The sequence below is a fragment of the Lygodium microphyllum genome, chromosome 4 (assembly GCF_053477565.2).
Source record: "Lygodium microphyllum isolate KBCC chromosome 4, Lygodium_microphyllum_v1.1.10, whole genome shotgun sequence".
Classification (NCBI taxonomy): domain Eukaryota; kingdom Viridiplantae; phylum Streptophyta; class Polypodiopsida; order Schizaeales; family Lygodiaceae; genus Lygodium; species Lygodium microphyllum.
The window spans coordinates 72,236,156-72,259,734 of record NC_141138.1 but is presented as its reverse complement, the minus strand read 5'-3'; the positions used below and the strand labels follow the sequence as shown (position 1 = coordinate 72,259,734).

At 39.3% G+C, this 23,579-nt stretch overlaps 1 protein-coding gene across 1 annotated transcript; it reads right to left on the bottom strand.

Annotated features, from left to right (window-relative positions):
- Positions 1-15,599: 15,599 nt before the first annotated feature.
- Positions 15,600-23,340, bottom strand: LOC148037168 (GDSL esterase/lipase At4g10955-like). The gene is made up of 3 exons (XM_087676100.1): positions 23,142-23,340; positions 22,502-22,915; positions 15,600-16,646 (listed from the first exon to the last, which is right to left on the bottom strand). The coding sequence occupies exons 1-3, from the start codon at positions 23,234-23,236 to the stop codon at positions 15,965-15,967; spliced, it is 1,191 nt and encodes a 396-aa protein (XP_087532226.1). The 5' UTR covers positions 23,237-23,340; the 3' UTR covers positions 15,600-15,964.
- Between the last annotated feature and the right edge of the window lie 239 nt (positions 23,341-23,579).

Here is a 23,579-nt window from a genome sequence, read left to right as displayed (position 1 = left end):
CTTCTTCAAGCTTTAAGATAAGTGCATTCTATTTTTTCTTTTTTCTTTTAAATTTTTATTTCTTCTCTTTGCTTTTTCTAATGGAGAGATGCATGTATGGATAGAGAGGGAGAGAGATGTTAAGAATCACATAGTGGGGGGACCCAAAATGTGGTTTTTTCATTCTTCTTCCACACTCAATACAATGTACACAAAGTATAGATAAGATAAAACATAAATGAAAGTGATGTGCTAAATCAAACAGTGCATAACTAACTACACAAGGAACTTTTAATCATTCCCTATATAGGAAAAAAAAAGGGAATTCCCTAACAATTCCCTAGTTAAAAATACACATAAGTAGGAAAAGTAAATGATAGGGAAAATGGAACATGTCCTAGTTAGAGAAACTAGGAAATCACATAATAAATTTCCTACATAGGGAAATTTCCCTATGGGAAAATTTCAAAAAATTTTCCTATGTATGGAACTACATGGGGAATTTTCTATAAGTAGGAATTTTCTCTAACTTGGAAATGTTCCATTTTTCCTATCATTTACATTCCCTACTTATGTATATTCTTAACTAGGAAATTGATAGGGAATTCCCCTTTTTTTTCTATGTAGGGAATGATTGAAAGTTTCTTGTGATATAAGGGTCGGCATTGGCAACAGGAGCTGGAGAAATCTATCTATAGCTATTATAGGGAATGCCATGGATCAAGAGATCAATATATCTATAATTGTTATAATAGACCTACTATAATACTCTAAACACCTCTAAACTTACATTTTTTTACTAATAAGACAAATCTAAAGCTTCATTCACTAAAAGAAATGATAATTTGTCACCACTCAAAGCATGAGAAGCATAACTAGACAACTAGATATGCCTTTTTATTGTAGTCCCAACCTCCTCCAAATAGGCTACACAACTAGACAACTAGATATATTTCAAAAAAAAAAACCCATCTTTTTTTTGTGATGAAGGAGATTCACAATCTGCCCCCCTGGAAGGTTTTTCCATAGTTGTGTTGCATCATACACATTGTCTCTTATGGGTTTCACCTAAGCAAGGAAATAATATGAAATTATATATTCATAGATAAAGCATGTCTTTCAAGAATGTGACAAAAAGCATCAAAACCAAATCATAGAATGGTAAAGCACAAACCTTGTCAAACCGACAAGATTCAAGGATACTCAAGGTGGTTGACTTGAAAGACATGCATGCAAGACCAAGATTGAAACCAATGCGAGTAAGTGTTTCAGTTGCTATCTTCCTTGTTGCCCAATCGTTGTTCTCCAAAGCTTCATGTATGCATGGCATCAACAAAGCCAAATGTTGTTGAGTGAGGGCTTGAACTTGTTACATAGGATATGCACGTTCAAACGAACTGACATCTTAATGCACAAATACTAGAAGAGGGCCCCTCTTCTTGATAGTAGCTAAGGGTTTTTCAATTGAAGACCTAGACCAATTAGGACTTGATGAATTTGAGTGAAGTGTATGCTCACTTCCAAGCCCATTTTCTCCTGCAACCATGCTTGAAGTTCGGAGCTCTAGATTCTACATTGAAAGAGCCAAATCCTGGCCATCTAGGACAACACTGATCAATAAATAGTTAAATTCAAACAAGCTACCATTTAAAAAACCCTCTCTCTTACAATTGCATAACCCATCTACATAGAAGACATCAGCAGAAAATAAGCATACAAATGAAACCATCCTTATTACAATATATCTTCTACACGTTTTATTATTTATAATGCCCACTAAACATCATATGCATACAATTATAGTCTATGAATTCAACAACAATTATAAAGTGTACCTGGGGTTTAATAATTTCTAGTTCAGCACTCTCATAATGGATAGAACTTGACACCGATATTGAGGGTGCCAATGCCCTACCAACCTTCATATCACTAGAATATTCCTTCAGATTCTTTCCTATGATTGGGCCTGCATTACCTCCTTTTTCCTTTCATTAGATGCTAGAAATGTAGTTGCATGAAGCCTACCTACCTGTAAGCCAAAAAAAATAACCATAAAAGTGTTTTCATCTTTTATTTTACTCCCATTATAGGGGAATAGACAATTATAAACAAAAATCTAAGAATGGCAAGCACCATTTGTAACTAGCAACCAAGGAACTATGCTGAGGACTCATCAACATATCAGTTTTACCAACATAAAGTTAGCATGGCAAAGCAGTTTGTAGTCAGCAAGAAAATGTGACAAGGACTTGTCAGCATTTCATAATTAACTTACAAGCCAAAAACGATTAAAAAGTTATACCAATGTGTGCCTCACAAGAAAAGCTATTTTGGTACTGATGGCAAGTACTGACACCCCAATATCCACTTAAAGCTTCTCTAGAACCTACATAAAAAATTTAATCTAATATTAATACCAACTAATGGTTAGTATAAACAAGTGAACCCAACCTTGTTGGTATCTTCACTAAAACAAGAGAAGATGAGACCTACAAAGCCTAGTTCATTAATTGATACATTCCATGAGTCTGAATATCTACAAAGTTAAGCATCCTAATGTATTCCAAGCTTTACATGAATTAACCTCCCTTAAGTGCAAAGAACCACTACAAGGAAACACATGTATAGCGACGGCAGGTAGCGACGCAGGAATAGCAGCGTTGCTATTAGCGTCACAAATAGCGACGCCCCACAGGGAAAAAAAGAGGGCCGAAACCCGAGCACGTTTCATTTCGCGCATTCGTGAGACATTGAGAGAGAGAGAGAGAGAGAGAGAGAGAGAGAGAGAGAGAGAGAGAGAGATTGTTTTGCATAGAGGGTGAGAGAGGGAGAGAAAGAAGGCTTGCCACCGCCGTCGCCGCTGCCGCCGCCATTCACGAAGGAGAGGAGGAGCCGCCGTCACGAAGAGGAGCCGCCAAACCCTCGCCAAATCTTTACGGTGAGTCCATTCTCTCTCTTTTTTACTTGTTTAGGGTTTAATTTATGTATATTGAGAGAGGGAGAGGAAATGAGAGAGAAAGAGAGGGAGAGGGAGTGGGAGGGAGAGAAAGATAAAGAGAGGGGGAGAGAAAGAGAAAGAGAGGGAGGGGGAGGGGGAGGGGGAGGGGGAGGGGGAGGGGGAGGAAATGAGAGAGGGAGAGGGAGGGAGAGTGGATTCTCTCTCTCTTTTACTTTTTTTTATATAATTTGTGTATATATATTGAGAGAGGGAGAGGAAATGAGAGAGAAAGAGAGGGAGAGGGAGAGGGAGGAAATGGGAGAGGGAGGGGGAGGGAGGGAGGGAGAGAGAGAAAGAGAGGGAGAGGGAGGGAGAGAGGGAGAGGGAGAGGGAGAGGGAGGAAATGGAAGAGCGAGGGGGAGGGGGATGAAATGAGAGAACGAGAGGGAGGGAGAGTGTATTCTCTCTCTTATTTATTTGTTTTTTGTATAATTTTTGTATAATGAGTGAGGGAGAGGAAATGAGAGAGAAGGAGAGGGAGAGAGAGAGGGAGAGATAGAAAGAGAGGGAAATTAAAGAGAGGGAGAGGGAGGAAATGGGAGAGGGAGGGGGAGGAAATGAGAGAGCGAGAGGGAGGAAGAGAGAGAGAAAGAGAGGGAGAGGGGGAGGAAATGGGAAAGGAAGAAGGAGAGAGAGGGGGGGAGGGAGAGGGAGGGAGAGGAAATGAGAGAGGGAGAGAGATAGGGAGAGGGAGGAAATGAGAGAGGGAGAGGGAGGGAGAGAGAAAGAGAGGGGGAGGGAGAGGAAATGAGAGAGGGAGAGGGAGAGAGAGAGGGAGGGGGACATTAAACATAATAGGAAAATGAGAGAGGGAGAAGAAATGAGAGAGGGAGAGGAAGAGGGAGAGGGAGATGGGGGGAGACGAAAACATAATAGGGAAACTCTTAACCCATTGCAATTTCTTTCTTGCCTTTGTCTTTCCTAGTTTCTTCATTTTCACTATACAGGCATCTCTCTCTCTCTCTCTCTCTCTCTCTCTCTCTCTCTCTCTCTTTGTTTGACCTCCTTGCATGTGTATAATTGCTTGCTTCATGACATAAAAGAGGATAACTTGGAGGATGATGATGCTCTAAGAGATGTAGAATGCCCCAAATGTTACTTTTTTAAAGAGCCTATATCACCTTACTTACTTCATGGTGTAGAAGAGGTAAACTTATAGGATGACCATGATCTATGGGATCTAGAAAGCCCCTCAAAAGTATAGCATACCCCATCCCAATTTAGTGAAAATTTTGCTGAAAAGACATATTTTTTAGTCCCTTAAATCTATGATACAAATTCTTATGAGTTACCTATAGTCTTAATGTGAGTCAAGAAAGATACATATCACATAATATTTGAGGTGAGTTTGAGTAATGGGATAAGACGAAGAACTCCATTCATAAAGCTATTGTTGAAGAAAACATTCACCATACAGTAAAATTATCTCCCCATTCCTCGTTTAGCCATGACTAAAGTGAAAAAATCCCACCAAACCCTATAATTGTAGACCTTATTTAAATCTATGTTGATGATCATCAAGTTTCCCTCACTTTATATTGCATATTCAATGGCAACCATTAAATTGAGGATTGTGTCATGTATTTCCCTTCCATAGAGGAATCCATATTGAGACTTATGTAGCACCTTTGGTAGTATGAACTTCACTCTTCATGCTTTCACCTTTGTAATGATTTTATAGATTACATGTAAAATGTGAGGGGCCTTCATATGTTTGGCTTATCTTGAATCCAAGACTTGGGGTGTAGATTAATTCTTCTTTTCTTTTAGCAATGCTAGGGATATTTCCTCTTATTACATAAGCATTGACAAAGGCACATAAGTCTCTATCGATTGACATCCTACATAGTCTCATACACCTCAAGTGAGAGATACAATTTAGACTAAACATTTTCCTTCTTTTTTTAAAAAAACATCACATAGTGGAGTTCTCCTTTGAAATGGTTTTGGTTAGTAGTAGGGACATCTCAATCAAGAAAGTAGATCGCATAGCTAGTTTCAAGAATTGATAAACTAGAAGCTAATAGTCTGGCTCATCAATAGATGACTGATCAACTTTGTTGCATAGGTGGTCTAGGTACTTTGCAAATATTTTGAGTCCTAGCTATGGTACAACCCACCACCCTCTCCTTGATTGATATAGGTCTTGTCTAATCTTGTAGCTTGTCAGGACTAGTCTTTATGCTTGTCAGGACTAGTCTTTATGCTTGTTATGCCAAGTGAAGGTGTGGGCCTCTTCATCCATAGTCATGTGGAAACTAACTAATCCATTTCAAATGTGTGGCATGGAAGTCACACTACCATAGATCTCTAATGGGATGATCATGGCCCTATTGATGTTAAGAATTAAATATGTAAAAGTGGAAATGAACCATAAAGTGTGTGAAATAGAACCTAGAGTGAACCAATGAAGACGATAAAACCTAATTTCAAAAGATAAAGGAGGTAAACTTTAGAGGGTACCTTAGCCTAGTCTAGAGCATAGAAGCATGCTCATTCAAACAAGATGAGTATCAAAAAGTATATATAGGGTGCCTTGATCATTGAGAAACATAGCATGCAAGTAGAAATATACTTTTTAAGATGGTGTCTTTGTTGTTGGGTTGAGATCTAGATCTAGGGTTTTTGACCAAGAGAGTTTGTTATTAGTTGCATAGTCATTTAGAGCCCAAAGTTCCTTGGTTCCTAGTCTTCTTAGTGGTTTTTTATTTTATTTTACCTTAGATAATACAACAACCATCCATAAATTGGTGCCCCCACTCAAGACCTTCATTTTCTTGGGGTTGAATTATCATTCCAAAATAGCTCAAGATGGCACTATTTTGTCATATTGACTTTCATGGCCATGAGGGAGAGGACCCTAGAGAATTTATTAGAAATCTAAAGCTTTCCATGTGATGTCATGTATACCTACATGCATGTGTGTGCATCTATCCATATGCATGTATATCTATAGGTAAGTGTTTTGGCGTTCTTTGTACATGCACATTTGCATATTTATGTGTATCCTTATATTAGTTTCTCTCAATTGCATGAGGCTTATATGTGCATTTGTGAGAACTTTGACTTACAAGATCAAATCTATATTACAGACACACATACACCCATACTCAGAAAGAAAAAAAGCATATCCATCATCATATGGTTCAAAATGGTTTTGTAGAGGGCACGCACTTGCTTGGGCTTCTCATACAGATGTATGGCAAGTGTGGTATAGTCAAATAGGCATTGGATCTCTTTATGGATATGCTCTAATAGACACCTTTCTCAAGAACTTTATCATTAGGTCATGTATGCAGCATGGGAAGCACTAGGTGTCTATTCGCTTGTTTGATCAGATGTTTCAAGAGGGAGCTGTGCATGACAAATTCATGTATGTGTATGCTCTCTGTGCATTTAATGGATCAGGAAATTTACTCAAAGGAAAAAAAAAATATGCCCAAATTGTCAATAGCAAGTACGAGATGACTGACACTAGTATATGTATATGCACGGGCATAGTCAACATGTATGCAAAATGTGGGAGCGTGAATGATGCAGAGTGGGTTTTTGATGAGATGTATGAACGAAATGTGGTTGCTTGGAATGCAATGTTGGTTGCTTACTCCCATCATGGTCATGGCATTCAAGCAATAAAACTTCTTACTCAGATGCAACAACAAGGAATACTTCCAAATAAGGTCACACTAATTAGCAACCTTGATGTATGCTTTAGCCTGGCTAATTTACAGGAAGGTAGGTGCATCCACATGCATGTTTTAAGTAATAATTTGGAATCAAATAAAGTATTTGGAAATGTTCTATTATATATGTATGGGATATGTGGTTTCTTAACTAAGGCATGTGATATATTTGAGCAGCTATTCGTATAGAATGTAGTTTCTTGGATTTCTATGATTGCTTCATGCGCCGAGCATGGATATCAAGATCAAGCTTTCCAACTTTTCAGACAAATGCATGAGGAGGGAGTTTTTCCAAGAAATGTTACTTTCACCACAATTCAAGAAACGTTCTTATAACCTCTTACATTTATACATATCGAGTATCTAAAAGACCCCTTATTGCTTGATTAGCTTACATAACTATTTCAAATTAACTTTTAAATCTCTTCTTACAAAAATAACCCCACATAATGAGTGTGAAGGATACAACATCATATTTTTTAACATTTATCATATTATGCATTGATGTAAACGAATAATCACAAAGGATGGAAATCAATCATTGGCATAATATCTAAGGTATGTGGAACTCACTTAGAGAATAATACCCATGGTATTCATGGCAAGTAGTAAAGTATAATATGTTGCATCTCCATGTTTGGAGATTTACTAAGGTATCCACATTTTTTATACCTTAAGTTACTATTGTGCTTACTAGTTCCCCTGTAATCTTAATGTATTCATACCTTAAGTAATTATTGTACCGACATTACTAGTTTCCTTATGTCCACATTATTTATACCTTAAGTAAATATTGTACTTACTAGCTCCTTTGTAATCTCAATGTATTTTACAAATGTATTTCACTAGTTTTTAGAATATTACTAATCACAAAATGTCTTATAGTTGGATTGCAAGAAATGGATTTGATATGGACTTAATTGAAAGATTATGAATATAGATGGTGCAAATGTAGTTTTGAAATTTCTAATGAGTCTTATGAGCATACATAAGCCTCATGCCCATCTTATGGATTAGATAGATAGAACAAATATCATCCACCTCCTATAAATGCTTGATCAATCTTTTTCTTTAGAGGAGTTAATGAGACTCTCAAATTATTCAATAGAGGAACCCTATGTGAAGCACTAGGCTCATGCCTCGCTTCACACATGGCCTAGGGGTGGAGCACCTATTATGCTCATATTTTTGTGATTCACTTTTCCCATGATTAGATTGTTCCCCTCATTTCTATGTAAATTTGTGAACCTTGCTCAAGGGCACACAATGGATAAGGAGGAACAAGGGAGTTAATGTCACAAACAAAAAATAGAGACATTGTTGGCAAGATCCCAATATGTCATTCGATAAGAAACTAAAAGGCCAACCTTATTCCACTTCTAGACTAGTATAGTCAAGTGAAATTTTCATGAGAGGTTGTAGCTTGAAATTGTGAGTTTATAACATAAAAGTAGGTAAATGTATAGATGACTACAAAGAAACATGTTAAAGTATGAGTCTTAGGTAGGACTTTGGCACCAATTTGGAATTAAATTCTTTAGGGAGATACTTGAAAAGAAAAACATTATTGGTAACATGTTTTTTAAAGGGGTGCCTTCTTATTTGCATGCTTACCCTAAATGAGGTTGTAATTTCAAGATGACTAATGGTATATCTAAGGTTTGAGATTTTTGACCAGAATGGGCTCAAAATTGGAAATTAGGAAAACTTGAAGTAACCATTACTTTGCCATAAAAGCAAATAAAATAGTTAGAGAAAGACATTCTTTACTTAAAGAAACTTTATATTCTTTTTTTAGTTTTTATTAGAGAGACTAGGAGGGTGAAATTTTTTGTAAATCTCTTTTATCTCTATGATTCTCTCTAGGGAATGCAATGCTTATAAACTTGAAAATAAAAAGAGAATGAGGAGTAGTTGATGAAACCAAATACTATGATAGCGAGGACTAGTTACTCATCTAGCTTTTAAGCACCCATCCCCCTTATCATGTTTTCCACAAACACTCATCCCTAGAAAGAGAATGATCACACATATATGTTGAGGGGTTGGAGCATTGCCTTTGCTCCTCCCATCCCCATCATTACATTAACTGTTGGGAAAAAAATGGGAAAAGAAAGAGGGAGCCCATAAATTCTAACACTAAAAGCAAGGGCTTGTGACACCCAAGTTCTAACACTTAGAGCACTTGCTTTTTTATTTGTTCCTTTGGTTGTGATGGTGGTGCCGGTTAATTTTGCACTTGAAGAGAACCTAAAGCTCCTAAGGGTTGGGTCACACTAGCATTTGTGGTAGTAGGAGGAGATTTGGGAAGGTAGACTTGCTATTCGGTTGCACAAATAGAGACTTAGTAGGGAAATGAGAATTTAATGTCTTTTGCATAAGCATGTCAAAGTCTTGTGCTTGATTGGGTGATCGGAGTCTTCTTTGTCAAAGGAGATGGAGGATCTTTGCTCGTAGCCAATCAAAATCCTTAACCTTGCTAGACCAACCTTAGAACCCCCCCTTTTGGAGAGGTGCATACAAGGGTCGAGGGTTTTGTGGTACCCCTACTCGCCCCCACCCCTTCACAATGTGAGCATACACTTGCAAGGTGAGTGGGGTGAGCTTTCCCCCACTAGTGCCAGGCATAGCATGAACAACATGAAGAACTTGGTAGAACTTGGAGAAGAACAACATGAAGCTCCCAAATTGTGACTTGAATCACGAACTTGTGAGTCCCCCAAGTCCTAACACTCGAAGCACGCGTCACTCATCAATCCTAATAAACACGGGGGTCGGGAAAAACAGAAAACCAAAGTGATGGAACACGTGCTGGCCAGTAGTGGGAGGGGACCTATTCTGTGATATCTATCTGGTCGAAAGCGGTGTCCATTTGCATGTGGCCTTCTTCTTCACCTCCATCTCTGTAGTATGCTGATAGTAGGGCGTCCTACGCTTTGCTGGCGGAATGGATGAACTTGAGCTGCATTAAGATGTACGAGTGCATCTCGTCAATGTTGCAATTGAGATATGTGATGTAGCGGCACAAAGGGGCGGAATCGGGTTCAAGGCTAGTGGCATGTACCATCTCATCTGCAGGGCAGGTAAAGAAGAGGTCACAAGCCTGGAGCATGTACCATCTCATCTGCCATGGAGCCCTAGTGGTGAAGCCATGGGAACTGTCAGATCCCTTTCTTGAAGTTGTTTGTCAAAAGACACCTTCCAATCGCAAAGCATAAAGTCCAAAAACAAGATGGGTGAGAGCTTAAGATCTTCTTAAAGACAAATCACAAGATCTGAGACAACTCATCGGATCTGGTTCAGCCAATCTGTGAAGACCACAAGCAACTCCCGAATCATTGTGCTTGCATGTTTTATCTAATGAAAGGAGTCTTTCATTTCAATATTTCTCAGATTTGAATCTCAATCATGCTCTTTGACATAAATCCTTGTAAGTTAGCCTTGATATCGAATTGGCATTGACACCACCCTTTCCAATTATGAGATTTACAAGAGAAGCATCAATGTTGATCTTAGAAGTTGACATAGCTCCTAAGGAAGCGGGTGCAGCAATGTGAAACTTGTGACTCTAACTCTGATCAATATTATGCTCGAGGAGAGCTGAATCCAAATTGGCATCCTTATCAGGTAGGTGTCACTAGTTTCAAAGATCTGAAGCATATTTCATATAGAGCTTCATTGTCAAGAACCACACACTTGTTGGCATTCTCTACAAGCTGATGCACAGATAATGTGGTGTTATATGGCTTGATGAATATGTTTGAAACCTTTGGAGAGGGAAATACCAAGAAGGTCATCATCATCCTATCTGGATAGTCCTCTAGACTTTGTGTTGTAGATTTGTAAAAAAACACCTTCCCTAATGAGACCCCAAACCACCAGAATAATTCCAAACAAGCTCGTCTTTCTTGGCTTTGCCAATCCAGCTAAAGCAAGGCACTCTGATAATGGTATTTCTTTGGGGGGCTCAAACACAGAGAGCTAAGTGCTTGTAGTAAGCTCATCCATCAAGCTAGAGTTCGATACTTGAAGAGAATTGAAAGAAAGATCATTAGCTATAGAATGTTGTAATGGCCCAGATCTTTCAACTGAAAGAGCATCCATCGTAGAAAATGAGGCCATTTCATGCTACATTTGATACTGTTGCTAAATATGGTTTGAATCCAGGAGCAAATGGAGTTGCCTGGCTCTGCTGAAAGCTCAAATAAATGGCCAATGAAGATGATTCTGCCTGAAATATATGGACAGATGGAATGCGCTCCAATAAACTACAAGCCATGATGTTGTATGCTACAAATCTAAGATTTTGCTTTAGATGAAGATCCATTCTACTAATCCGGGTACGGGAGCAATCAGATTAGATATAAGGGCTCTTCAGGGCAATATATGTAGAGGCAATGTATATATACAGGGGTTTGCAGGCCTTGGGACCAACTTTCAATGGCTAGAACAGAGGTGGATGGTTCATCAGGGCGATCTATTGGTGAAGTTACTAGATCTTCAGTTGTTAGACAGAGTCTCACAACCAGCGTTTTAATGTACATGGTTCACCTAGCCATGTGTAAAGCAATCAAGGATCATCTAGTCATTTGAAAATCAACCAATTCAAATTTTCGGATCCAATGTCGATGGGAACTAATATGTTTCTGCAACATCACCCTGATTTAAATAATGTTGGAGGCTTTGTTCAAAATAGCAGATTCCACATTCAAAATATGACTAGAGTTCCATATAATTATATAAGTTATGAGATACAGTCACCTTGGAAAGGACCAAGATCAAGAACATTTGGACAACCATTAGAAGGACCTCAAAGGCTAGTTGGACCTAATGACCTTCAGTTGCTTTAGCAGTAGTCAATGCAATCATAGTAGCTTCACAAGATGCAAGGGCAACTTTTAGCTTAATAGCTTAGACAAAAATTACAATATTACAAACAACAGTAGTTGCATCAAGAGTTCCCTGGTTATACCTCATATTCAGCTATTTATAGTAAAATAAAATATGAAGACTCTTCTATGGTTATTTGTTATGGCTTACAGGTAGGTAGGACTCAGGCAATTGCATTTCAAGCATCTAATGGAAGGCTAAAGGAGGTAATGCCGAAGCAATCATAAGAAAGAATTTGAAGGAATCTTTTAGTGATATGGAGGTTGGTAGGGCATTAGTACCCTCAATATCGGTGTCAAGTTCTGGCCATTTTGAGAGTGCTGAATTGGAAATTATTAACCCCAAGGTACACTTTATAATTTTTGTCAAATTCAAAGACCATAATTGTATGCATATGACATTTAGTGAGTATTATAAATAATAAAATGTGTAGAAGATATATTGTGATAAAGGTGGTTTCATTTATATGCTTATTTTTAATGATGTCTTCTATGGTAGATGGGTTGTGTAGCTGCAAGAGAGAGGGGTTTTTTAATGGCAGCTTGTTTGAATTTGACTAATCATTGATCAGTGTTGTCCCAGATGACCACGATTTGGCTCTATCAATGCAAAATCTAGAGCTCCGAACTTCAAGCATGGCTGTAGGAGCAGATGGCATTGGAAGTGAACATACACTTGACTCAAATTCATCAAGTCCTAATTGGTCTAGGTCTTCAACTAAAAAACCCTTAGCTGCTATCAAGAAGAGGGCCCCTTTTCTAGTATTTGTGCATTGAGAAGTCAGTTTGTCTCAACATGCATATCCTATGTAACAAGTTGGAGCCCTCACTCAACAACATTTGGCTATGTTGATGTCATGTATACATGAAGCTTTAGAGAACAACAATTGGGCAACAAGGAAGGTAGCAACTAAAACACTTACTCACATTGGTTCCAATTTTGGTCCCACATTAGTCTCTACATGTCTTTACAAGGTTTATATTTTAAAAGTATTGTTATGCTTCTCATGCTTTGAGTGGTGATAAATTATCATTTCTTTTAGTGAATGAAGCTTCAAATTTGTCTTATTGGTCAAAAAATGTAGGTTTAAAGGTGTTTAGAGTATTAACAGCTATAAATAGATTACTCTCTTGATCCATGGCATTCCCTATAATAGCTATAGATATATTGCTCTAACTCCTGTTGTCAATGCCGGCCCTTATATAAGTCTCTCTCTATGTTTTTTGGAGAGGGACTTTGACTGGTGCCACTATTACTACCACTCTCATGGGACATCTCATGCTTTCGGGACTATGGAGTCCTTGCATCTTGGAAAGGCAAAGCTAATACTAAAGTTACTTGGGGACTATGTAGTTGTTTTGCAATCAAGAAGGTCGAGAAGTTGTCATGTATTGATATACTTTGAGTGGGGTGGAAGGATGCCCAAAAAGGCCTCTATCTCAACCATCATTCTCTCTCTCTCTCTCTCTCTCTCTCTCTCTCTCTCTCTCTCTCTCTCCCCTTAGGGTTGAAGTCTTGAGATGATGACCTCCACCATATCAAAATTTGCATTAAGATGAAGAGAAATATCTACAAAAAGTATAGTATAGAAACTCACCTATTATTGTAGTAAACCATGATAATAAATGAATAAACTAAACATAAAAGTAAATATAGCTGATAGATGTGCCTTTGATTGGTTTATGATTTTTCTTTTCTTTTCTTCTAGCAAAAAATAGCACAAATGGTTCATCCTAAACACATAAGAAGTAAATAATTTAGGTAAGTTGATAATTAAATCATGTAATTATATATTTATTTTAATGCAACAACTAGATGACTCTACAAAAGTAAAATGCTATGTTTAATTCCTTATATATTTAATCGTGTGAAATACTCTCCTTAGATCAATCAAGGTTATTCGATTCCTCCTCAAACTGCACATATTTAATCGCATTGTATTTATTAGCTCATGTGTTTTACCTTTAATTGGTAGGGTGCATCAAGCATCTATGTCTTTGCTCAGATTCTATTGTAGTGATAGCACGACTTGGCATGACTTGAGCTGAAGTTAATATACAACTATGCTTCATGCAAACTTAATGAAGCTTAGTATTCCTTACCCCAAGTGTAGCCAAGCTCAGTAGGTCTTTGCCCACACTTAGCATAGGCAAGTCTAACCAATCCTAGTGGCTTGGCATAGCGTAACATATAGTTTTCCTATGCCCATACTTAGCTTAAGCTTAGTGAAGCCTAACCTAACATGATTTTCCTTGTCTACACTTAGCATAGGCAAGCATAGCCAGTCCTATTGGCATAAATAAGCATAGCCAAACCTAGTGGCATAGCTTGACTTATAGTTAGCCTATGCCTATACTTAGCCTAATCTTAGTGAGGCCTAGCCTAACATGGCTTTCCGTGCCCACACTTAGCATAGACAAACAAGTGTAGCCAATCCTAGTGGCATAGCATGACCTATAGTTAGCATATGCCTACAGCTAGCCTAAGATTAGTGATGCCTAGCCTAACATGGCTTTCCTTGCTCACACTTAACATAGGCAAGCATAGCCAAAACTAGTGGCTTGGGATAGCCTACTAGCTTATAGTTAGCCTTAGTGAAGACTAGCCTAATTGGAGCCTAACATGGCTTTCCTATTTTCCCACACTTAGTATAGATGAGTATACCTAAGCCTAGCATCATTGGGCATAGCTTGGCCTACACTTAGCTTGCATCTATGTTTCACATAAGCTTAGCAATCCTAGCCAAGCCTAGCCTAGCTTACCTCTAGCCTAGCCTAGAAGATGATGTGGCAAGTAGTTGACGATATGGGATATAGTTAATGATGAAGCACATCCTATGGTTTACAAGTTAAGCCTAGCTTGGCATATTCTCGCCTATTGTTATCCTACACATGTAGTTAGATTTTTCTTAGCGAACCCTAACCTAGCTTATACTTAGCCTACACTTTGTGTGTGCTTAAAGTTAGCTTACACATAGCCAACTACTACATGTAGCCTATAGTTAGTCTCTCTCTCTCTCTCTCTCTCTCTCTCTCTCTCTCTCTCTCTCTCTCTCTCTCTCTCTCTCTCTCTCTCTCTCTCTCTCTCAAAACCACTCCTTTGGAAAAGATTAACAAACTAATATCTTCCCTAATCAACTCCTTATACAAGGCCCTTTTGGATTCCATATTTCCCTGGCCCAATAGTCACATTAACCAACTCTGTAGCATGTTTATCCTTATGGTGGCAAAGATCACATTTTCTCTCCAACAAACCGCACCAACAAACCACACCAACAAACCGCAACCTTAATGTGTTAAGTAAACTAGTAAAAATTGTGTAAAAAATGATGTTAACAACTTTGAGAATATGTGGAGTAACTTATCATTTAAATTTACATCCATAGCCATGTTTCTACAAATCAACATGTGTTCACAAAGGTAGTAATGCTCGTGTTTGCCTACACAAAGAACTCCCTTAACCTTGTAGTGATGGTGCCCTTCAAGCCCATGCAAATAATAAGCAAAAGATATTCATGACAAAAATGGAAAGTTTACCTTGTAAGCTTTAATAGAAGGTGTGCTCGTCTATGGTGTCATTGCAACTCCTCTTGAAAGCTCAGGCTCTGTGTGTGTGTGTGTGTGCGTGTATGTGTGTGTGTGTGTGTGTGTGCAATTTGGATACTATCAAGGATTCAAAAATCCCCTAGGAACATACTAGGGTTACAATTAAGATTTAATCATTAGCTTAAAATAATAGGCTAATCATGGCCTAAGCTTAATATCATAGTAACATAAACACACGCACACAATGTGCTTCATTTATGGGCCATGTGTGTTTGAGAAATTCGTAAATCCAAGGATCCACTATTTGTTTCTAATATTCTATTATATATAACTAATTTTGTATGTTTGCATATTTTCAATTTTAGTAGAACAATGATAATCAACACATTTTGTCTCACATGTCCTTTTTGAACCATATTCGACTTTGTGGAAAACATAAGTTATAGAGATATTACTTTGAACTCTTTAAAGAACCATGAGCATTTATAAGTAATCACTAAAAAATGATGTGAAATATGAATGTATGGAGTAGATTCTAATAACTCCAAAAATGATGTGAAATAAGAAAAGACTAGGGGGGTTCTAATAACTCCAAAATAACATTGGTTAGGGAGAGGTGATAAGTTTTGGGTATTGTACAAAATTGGGATGAAACCATAACTCAAGTGTGTTGACACAAATGAGGGTTTTTTGAAATTGGGGTAGAACATAAGGGGATAATGAAGTGTTGAGAGAACCACAAGTGTCTACTATCATTCATTCTTTAGTTTGTGCTCAAGTGACTTGTGAGGAGATCGAACTGTAGAATAGTTTATACAAATGCGTGCTTTTGGAGTGGCGTACATCTAAAGACAAGAATTCCCTGTTATTCAACAGACCCGAGCCATGCAATCGTTGAAGCTATCGAATTGGAGGGTCAGGGGGGAGAGGCGAAGGTGGAGGTGGAGCCATTGATTGATTTCGTGATTGGATCGGAAGGAAGAAGTGGAGGGCGGAGGCACGTGGACGTGGAGGTAGGCGGAGGGGATGAGGTGATACGGGCGGCAGTTCGAATTCGAGCCTAAGAGGAAGCTCCGGAGGATGGAACGGACGGAGCGGGGTGTGGCGCTCAGCGCGAAGCCGAACCAGCGCCCGCGCAGCTCTGGCAGGTGGCGGTTCGCCTCGAAGTACCCGATGTAGGCTTGGCACACCGGGTCGTTCGCATTGACGTACAGGTGCGGGAGCCACGGCCTGATGCGGTAGAACGACTCCCTTTCCTCCCACCTCGCCCCGTCGCTCTCCAGCATGTGCGCTAGCCCGTTGGCCACCGCATTGTGCACCACGTTCACCGCCGTCGATATCGTCGAGCCCACTCGCCCCGAGTCGCTTGCCACCGTCGGATGTGGCGGGTTGAACAAATGCGCCTCCAGAAACGTGCCTTCCTCCGCCAGCTCCCTCCCTATCAGCAGCCCTAGTGCTGCACCTTTCGAATGCCCCGCTATCGCCATCGCTCCCCCGTAGCATCCAAGCTTGTAGAGTTCCTCCCTCACTACCTGCAGTCCTGTACAGTACCTGCAACATAGCCAACCAAAGAGCCCTTCTATCAGATAATTTCAGCCTAAATTAGTTTTCACATGCATTGAAATGATTTTGTAATCACGAGAAAAGAACATTGCAATCATATTGAGGTGAGGCGGCCAATAAGGTGACACATCCAAAAGCATTTACTCTATGCCCCTTGTAGCAACATAATGAATAGCAAAGTGAAGAAGAGCGTAACAAGGTACTCTATACCCTCTAAAAGTACAAGGTTATTTACGACACAAAACCCTCAAATGTGCTACCTATGTGATCCCTTAAAAGGGTCAAGCAAAGTAAGATGAACACATGCTTCAAATTCATCCTAGTAAATGGAGTAAACACAAATGTTCCCATGTCGAAGGTCACCGAATCCTACAAGAAAGCCATCTCATAATTAACGTGTTGCAATGGAGAACAAGAACCACAAGTTCCTCCATGCATGTGTTTTGTCCCCGAGCATAATAGGTGAGTTAGAGGATAGCTCCCTCATAATCGACAATTCATAAAGTTGGCTACATTAAAATAGAGACACCCCATTTGTCAGAAAGAGGGATGCTTGCCACATCTAATCCACACGTAAGGTTACCATTTGCACTTGGTTTTGTAGTAGAGGAACCCTATCCAATTTTGGTGGTGACTCTTGCCATTCATTTGCAAAACCATAGCCCATTTTTAGAGAGTGCTAACATTAGAAATTGGGACCCTCTTTAAATGGCATCTCATATAAACCAAATACACCAATTCGTTGCTTGTGATGAGACTAGGCACCCTATTAATAGTCTGTATTGAATAGATTTCGAGGTAGACCAAGGACCAAGATAGGTACATCAGAGCTTGATTGCACAAGGTGATTGTAGGGGGAGTGGAGGTGCATTAACCCCATTGTCACCATGTCCTACACGGTGACAACAAGTATTTCCCCCCCCCCCCCCCACCATCACCGTACAAGAACTTATGAAAAGGGGTGTGCTATCACCATATAAGGAGTGTTAATTAATTTTAAGCAAGAATCTAAGATGTGATAATTGAACCACTTGAATAGCACTCACCTATCATCTTAGTCATTAATATTGTGAGCTTAATACACTAAAACCCTCATGAAATTGGAAAGCATTTGCAATATATAAGATATTATGGAAGCCTTGTTGACCATAATGCACCCATCTCTAACCTCCTTAAGTCCAAATAAGGGAACCTATGCTCATTGTGCTCCATTGTAAAAAGCTAAGAATGGGTGGTATCATCATTGCAATGCTTATTGTGTGGTTGGAGTTTGATCAATTGTGATTCATGAATAGAAAGTTATTGTGAACTAAGGCAACTTGGAGCAGATTTAAACTATGCAAACATCCATTTAAAACATATTTGGTACAAGGATATCCCATTGATCACAAATAGGATTCATGAGTGGAAAATTCACTCTAACTCTCTAACTTCTTGTGAACTAAGGCAAATTCGTAGTATTCAAACTATACAGATCATATCCATTTAAAAGATATGTGGTATAAGGCCATTATTGATCCACTAATATTACAATTTTCTCTAATCATTAAATACATTATATTAAATCCTAATTAGTTTTCCTTAAAGCAATCTTAAAAATCATTTAATGCTAATTACAAAAAATAAATCACTTTTTAAAAAATAGTAAGACAAATGCACCAAGTTAGTTGCTTGTTTTCCTTTATCCAAGACCTGATTCATTCCACATTTTAGCCTTTAGCCATTAGCTTTCTACACATCCCATCTAAACCTACTATTGATCCATCCCATCCTTTGGGATGGTATTGCTATCAATGGAGAGCCTTTTATAACTAGTCAAAATTTGGTTTTTTGCTATAGTTATAGGTACTACCATTAGAATACAATTTCATTTTCACTACCGCTTCCTTTAAAGACCTTCCTAAAGACTTTTCCAACTACTAAACATTTACTCTCTTTTTTTGTTATAGGTCCTTTCATTAGCACACAACTTCATTTTTGCTAATGTTACCCCTAGAGATAATCATCATCATCATCATCCACAACTTCAAAGGACTACATTTTGCTTCCCTCACTACTATTCAGCTTATATGGTATATTCTCCAATATTCCCTTTGCCTAGAAGAGTCTATAATACTTCCTCTACTAGCACATAGCTATCTAGCCTAGTAGACTACTCCTATATTTTGGAATCCATCTTGAGCATGCTCTAACACCTCTCTCAAATGTGCACAGTGATGAGCTACATAGCTATTGTTTATGAATCATTGCATTGGCTTTCTTACTCTACTTGGCTTGTGTGGACTTTGATCACTACCAAGTGCTTTAGTATCCTCTTGTGTCTTTCATATACCCGTTTTGAGGATATATCTATCATAATACGTGAGTCCCCAACCTTCTCTTTACCTATTCTTGACATTTGTGATGTACTTGGTGAGGTAACCTATGACCTCGATCTATCACTCCAAGGTCTATCAACAAAACTATGAGTATAAGACTCTTGTGGTCCACTCAATGTCTATGACTATTGGCTGGTTTCTACATAGCCACATCTCATGCTCATCAGGCTACATTTTACACATTACTTTACCAGTTACTCTCGTGGGTGAGGACTGAGCTATCAATGTGCTTCAAGCATGACTTGATACTCTAGTGTGAGGGAGTGAGGTAAGTATGACAAAATGGAGTGTGAGGGTTAGGAAACCCCATGTTACCCCCCTTCCTCCAGGGCACCATGTGACATGGAACAACCATTCTTTTTCTTCTCTGCCTAAAAAAATTCTCTATGTAACCACAGTAATTTGGGGCCCTAATTCAAGTTCTTGTCAAGAAGACTCGTAGGAGTTGAGACTTATGAGGAGAGGTGGGATACGACCCATGATGCCTCCATGGCGACGTGGTCGAGGATGATTCTAGGTGGAACCTAGTAAGTGTGGGATGGTCTCATGACGTGAATTGGCAACTCCAAGTACCAATTATATCAATGCATGAGTTAGACAGATCTGACCTTCATACTATGTGCAAGCAGTGGCATGGGAGGGATACTTAAGGCATCAAGGCCTTGTGACATGGTGTGATCTGGAAGGCATGAGAAGTGATGCGAAGGCATCGACATTGCATATCTTATGAGCAATGTTCACGAAAAACATTTTTGGTAGATGATACAAAAACCTCTAACTCAAAATTTTACAGAGAACTTTGAATCAAATTACATATATTTGCCATTTTCACAACTAAAAGTTCTTAAGAGTTTGACGCTTTAAACCTTCGTCTTTCAATTTTAAAATATATTTTTTAAATTTGCATAAAGTGGGCTACATTAAAACCGAGACACCCCATTTGTCAAAAAGAGGGATGCTTGCCACATCTAATCCACACATAAGGTTACCATTTACACCTGGTTTTGAAGTAGAGGAACCCTATCCAATTTTGGACGGTGACTCTTGCCATTCATTTGCAAAACCATAGCCCATTTTTAGAGAGTGCTAACATTAGAAATTGGGACCCTCTTTAAATGGCATCTCATATAAACCAAATACACCAATTTGTTGCTTGTGATGAGACTAGGCACCCTATTAATAGTCTGTATTGAATAGATTCCGAGGTAGACCAAGGACCGAGATAGGTACATCAGAGCTTGACTGCACAAGGTGATTGTAGGGGGAGTGGAGGTGCATTAACCCCATTGTCACCATGTCGTGCACGGTGACAACAAGTATTTCTTCCCCCCACCATCACCATACAAGAACTTATGAAAAGGGGTGTGCTATCACCATATAAGGAGTGTTAATTAATTTTAAGAAAGAATCTAAGATGTGATACTTGAACCACTTGAATAGCACTCACCTATCATCTCAGTCATTAATATTGTGAGCTTGATACCCTAAAACCCTCATGAAATTGGAAAGCATTTGCAATATATAAGATATTATACAAGCCTTGTTGACTATAATGCACCCATCTCTAACCTCCTTAAGTCCAAATAAGGGAACCTATGCTCATTGTGCTCCATTGTAAAAAGCTAAGAATGGGTGGTATCATCATTGCAATGCTTATTGTGTGGTTGGAGTCTGATCAATTGTGATTCATGAATAGAAAGTTATTGTGAACTAAGGCAACTTGGAGCAGATTTAAACTATGCAAACATCTATTTAAAACATATTTGATACAAGGATATCCCATTGATGAAAAATAGGATTCATGAGTGGAAAATTCACTCTAACTCTCTAACTTCTTGTGAACTAAGACAAATTCGTAGTATTCAAACTATACAGATCATATCCATTTAAAAGATATGTGGTATAAGGGCATTACTGATCCACTAATATTACAATTTTCTCTAATCATTAAATACATTATATTAAATCCTAATTAGTTTTCCTTAAAGCAATCTTAAAAATCATTTAATGCTAATTACAAAAAATAAATCACTTTTAAAAAAATAGTAAGACGAACGCACCAAGTTAGTTGCTTGTTTTTCTTTATCCAAGACCTAATGCATTCCACATTTTAGCCTTTAGCCATTAGCTTTCTACACATCCCATCTAAACCTACTATTGATCCATCCCAACCTTCGGGATGATATTGCTATCAATGGAGAGCCTTTTATAACTAGTCAAAATTTGGTTTTTTGCTATAATTATAGGTACTACCATTAGAATACAATTTCATTTTCACTACCACTTCCTTTAAAGACCTTCCTAAAAACTTTTCTAACTACTAAACATTTACTCTCTTTTTCTGTTATAGGTCCTTTCATTAGCACACAACTTCATTTTTGCTAATGTTACCCTTAGAGATAATCATCATCATCATCATCCACAACTTCATAGGACTACATTTTGCTTCCTTCGCTACTATTCAACTTATATGGTATATTCTCCAATATTCCCTTTGCCTAGAAGAGTCTATAATACTCCCTCTACTAGCACATAGCTATCTAGCCTAATAGACTACTCCTATATTTTGGAATCCATCTTGAGCACGCTCTAACACCTCTCTCAAATGTGCTCAGTGATGAGCTAAATAGCTATTGTTTATGAATCATTGCATTGGCTTTCTTACTCTACTTGACTTTTGTGGACTTGGATCACTACCAAGTGCTTTAGTATTCTCTTGTGCCTTTCGTATACCACGTGTTTTAATAGACGAAATCCTAAACTCCTCATCCAAGCTCTGCTCAAAGCCACCTAAACCAACATCAACATAAGAGAAACTTGATGATACATCTATCATAATACGTGAGTCCCCAACCTTCTCTTTACCTATTCTTGACATTTTTGTTACAAAAATCTCTAACTCAAATTTTTATAGAGAACTTTGAATCAAATTACATATATTTGCCATTTTCATAACTAAAAGTTCTTAAGAGTTTCAGGCTTTAAACCTTCTTCTTTCAATTTTAAAATATATTTTTTAAATTTGCAATTCACTTTACATTAAATGGTTTTTCGTGAACACTACTCGTGAGTTGGCTTTTCAAGACGCGACACGATACGTGATAGCCTGAGGACCATGACTTGTGCGGGATTCGTCCTGCGGAGAGATAGGGCGACGATGGCGGCGTTACATTTGCACACCCCACGTCTACCACAACCGGACTGCAGCACCTCCGAGTCTCCGACACTTCCACTGCAACAGCCTTAGGCATGTCAGTTTCCCCATTGCGACGAAATTGGCAGAGAGGGGAGTTGCAATGTCGTCTGTGGTCAATGCAACAAGTCCCCACTCCCCAATTACGTATGCGAAATGTCTAAAACTCGTCTTATGTGGATGTGGACCGAGACGCAGGCGTGCGCAGAGAGAGAGAGAGAGAGAGAAAGAGAGAGAGAGAGGCGCCGTGGCGTCCTCTAGCAAGCAAGTACCTGCTGTGGGCTCTCAAATGGTGGAAGAGGATGTGGAGGTCGGCGATGAAGTCTTCTCTGCAGGAGAGGGTGCCACGGAAGGCCACCACCAGCTGCGGAGCGCCCATGTGGCCGCGGTTGTGATGCAGGCGGCTCCAGTACACCGCCCCGAACAGCCTCCCGTCCTGATCCGCGATAGGCCTCACCATCTCGTAATGGAACGTCTCCCACCACACCAGCGTCTTCCTCTTCATCGTCTCCAGGTCCTCCGCCCGCCTGCACGACCACCACCGTCCCGCTGATTCCGCTCCATATCCATCTTCCAGCCTATTAATCTGCTTGTATTCCCACAGACCTGCCAGCCTGTCATTCTCCATTCTGTACGCCCCCTTCACCAGCGACGCCATTATTGCCCTCCTGTGCGTTGGCTCGGTCCTGCAAAGGAGAGCAGCCATGGATATTCAAGCCCCAGTGAGAGAGAGAGAGAGAGTAATTAGATAACCAGTGCGTGTCTTGAGCTCTACAATTCACAAAGATCTGCTAGTCACAGTCAGAGTGGCCTCCTTTCCGGCCTGTGTTTGAGAGAGAGAGAGAGAGAGAGAGAGAGAGAGAGAGAGAGAGTAAATAGAGCATTATTGCTGATGCTTAGTCTAGTGCTCACCATATCGGCCCAGGGGGGAGATAGTCGTAGGCCCCCAACGCAAGCTGCTCGAACAGTTGTTGATTCTTTCCTGTGCTCGAATCCCCCTGCGGCATTTCTCTGAAATGTTTCAGTGCCAAAGGATGGTGTACATATACAGAGAGAGAGAGAGAGAGAGAGAGAGAGCTAGAATAGAGTCGTTTTGTGCAGAGGGAGACGAACGCGCACGAGCCTTGCTTTGACCAAGTCAACCTCAATGCTTTCTTTTTGGGACTTATCTATCGAGCTGGTCGTAACGACGGCCGTAGCCTGTCACAATGTTTGTTTTTACTCGACCTATCTTCACATTAGCTGTCACTATGTCCGCGCAGTAAAGTAACCAGGCTTGTGAAGAGGCACTAGGGGACAAGGGCCAATCGTGAAACTTGTAAGGGTAATAAAAGAAGGGAAGATGCTGAG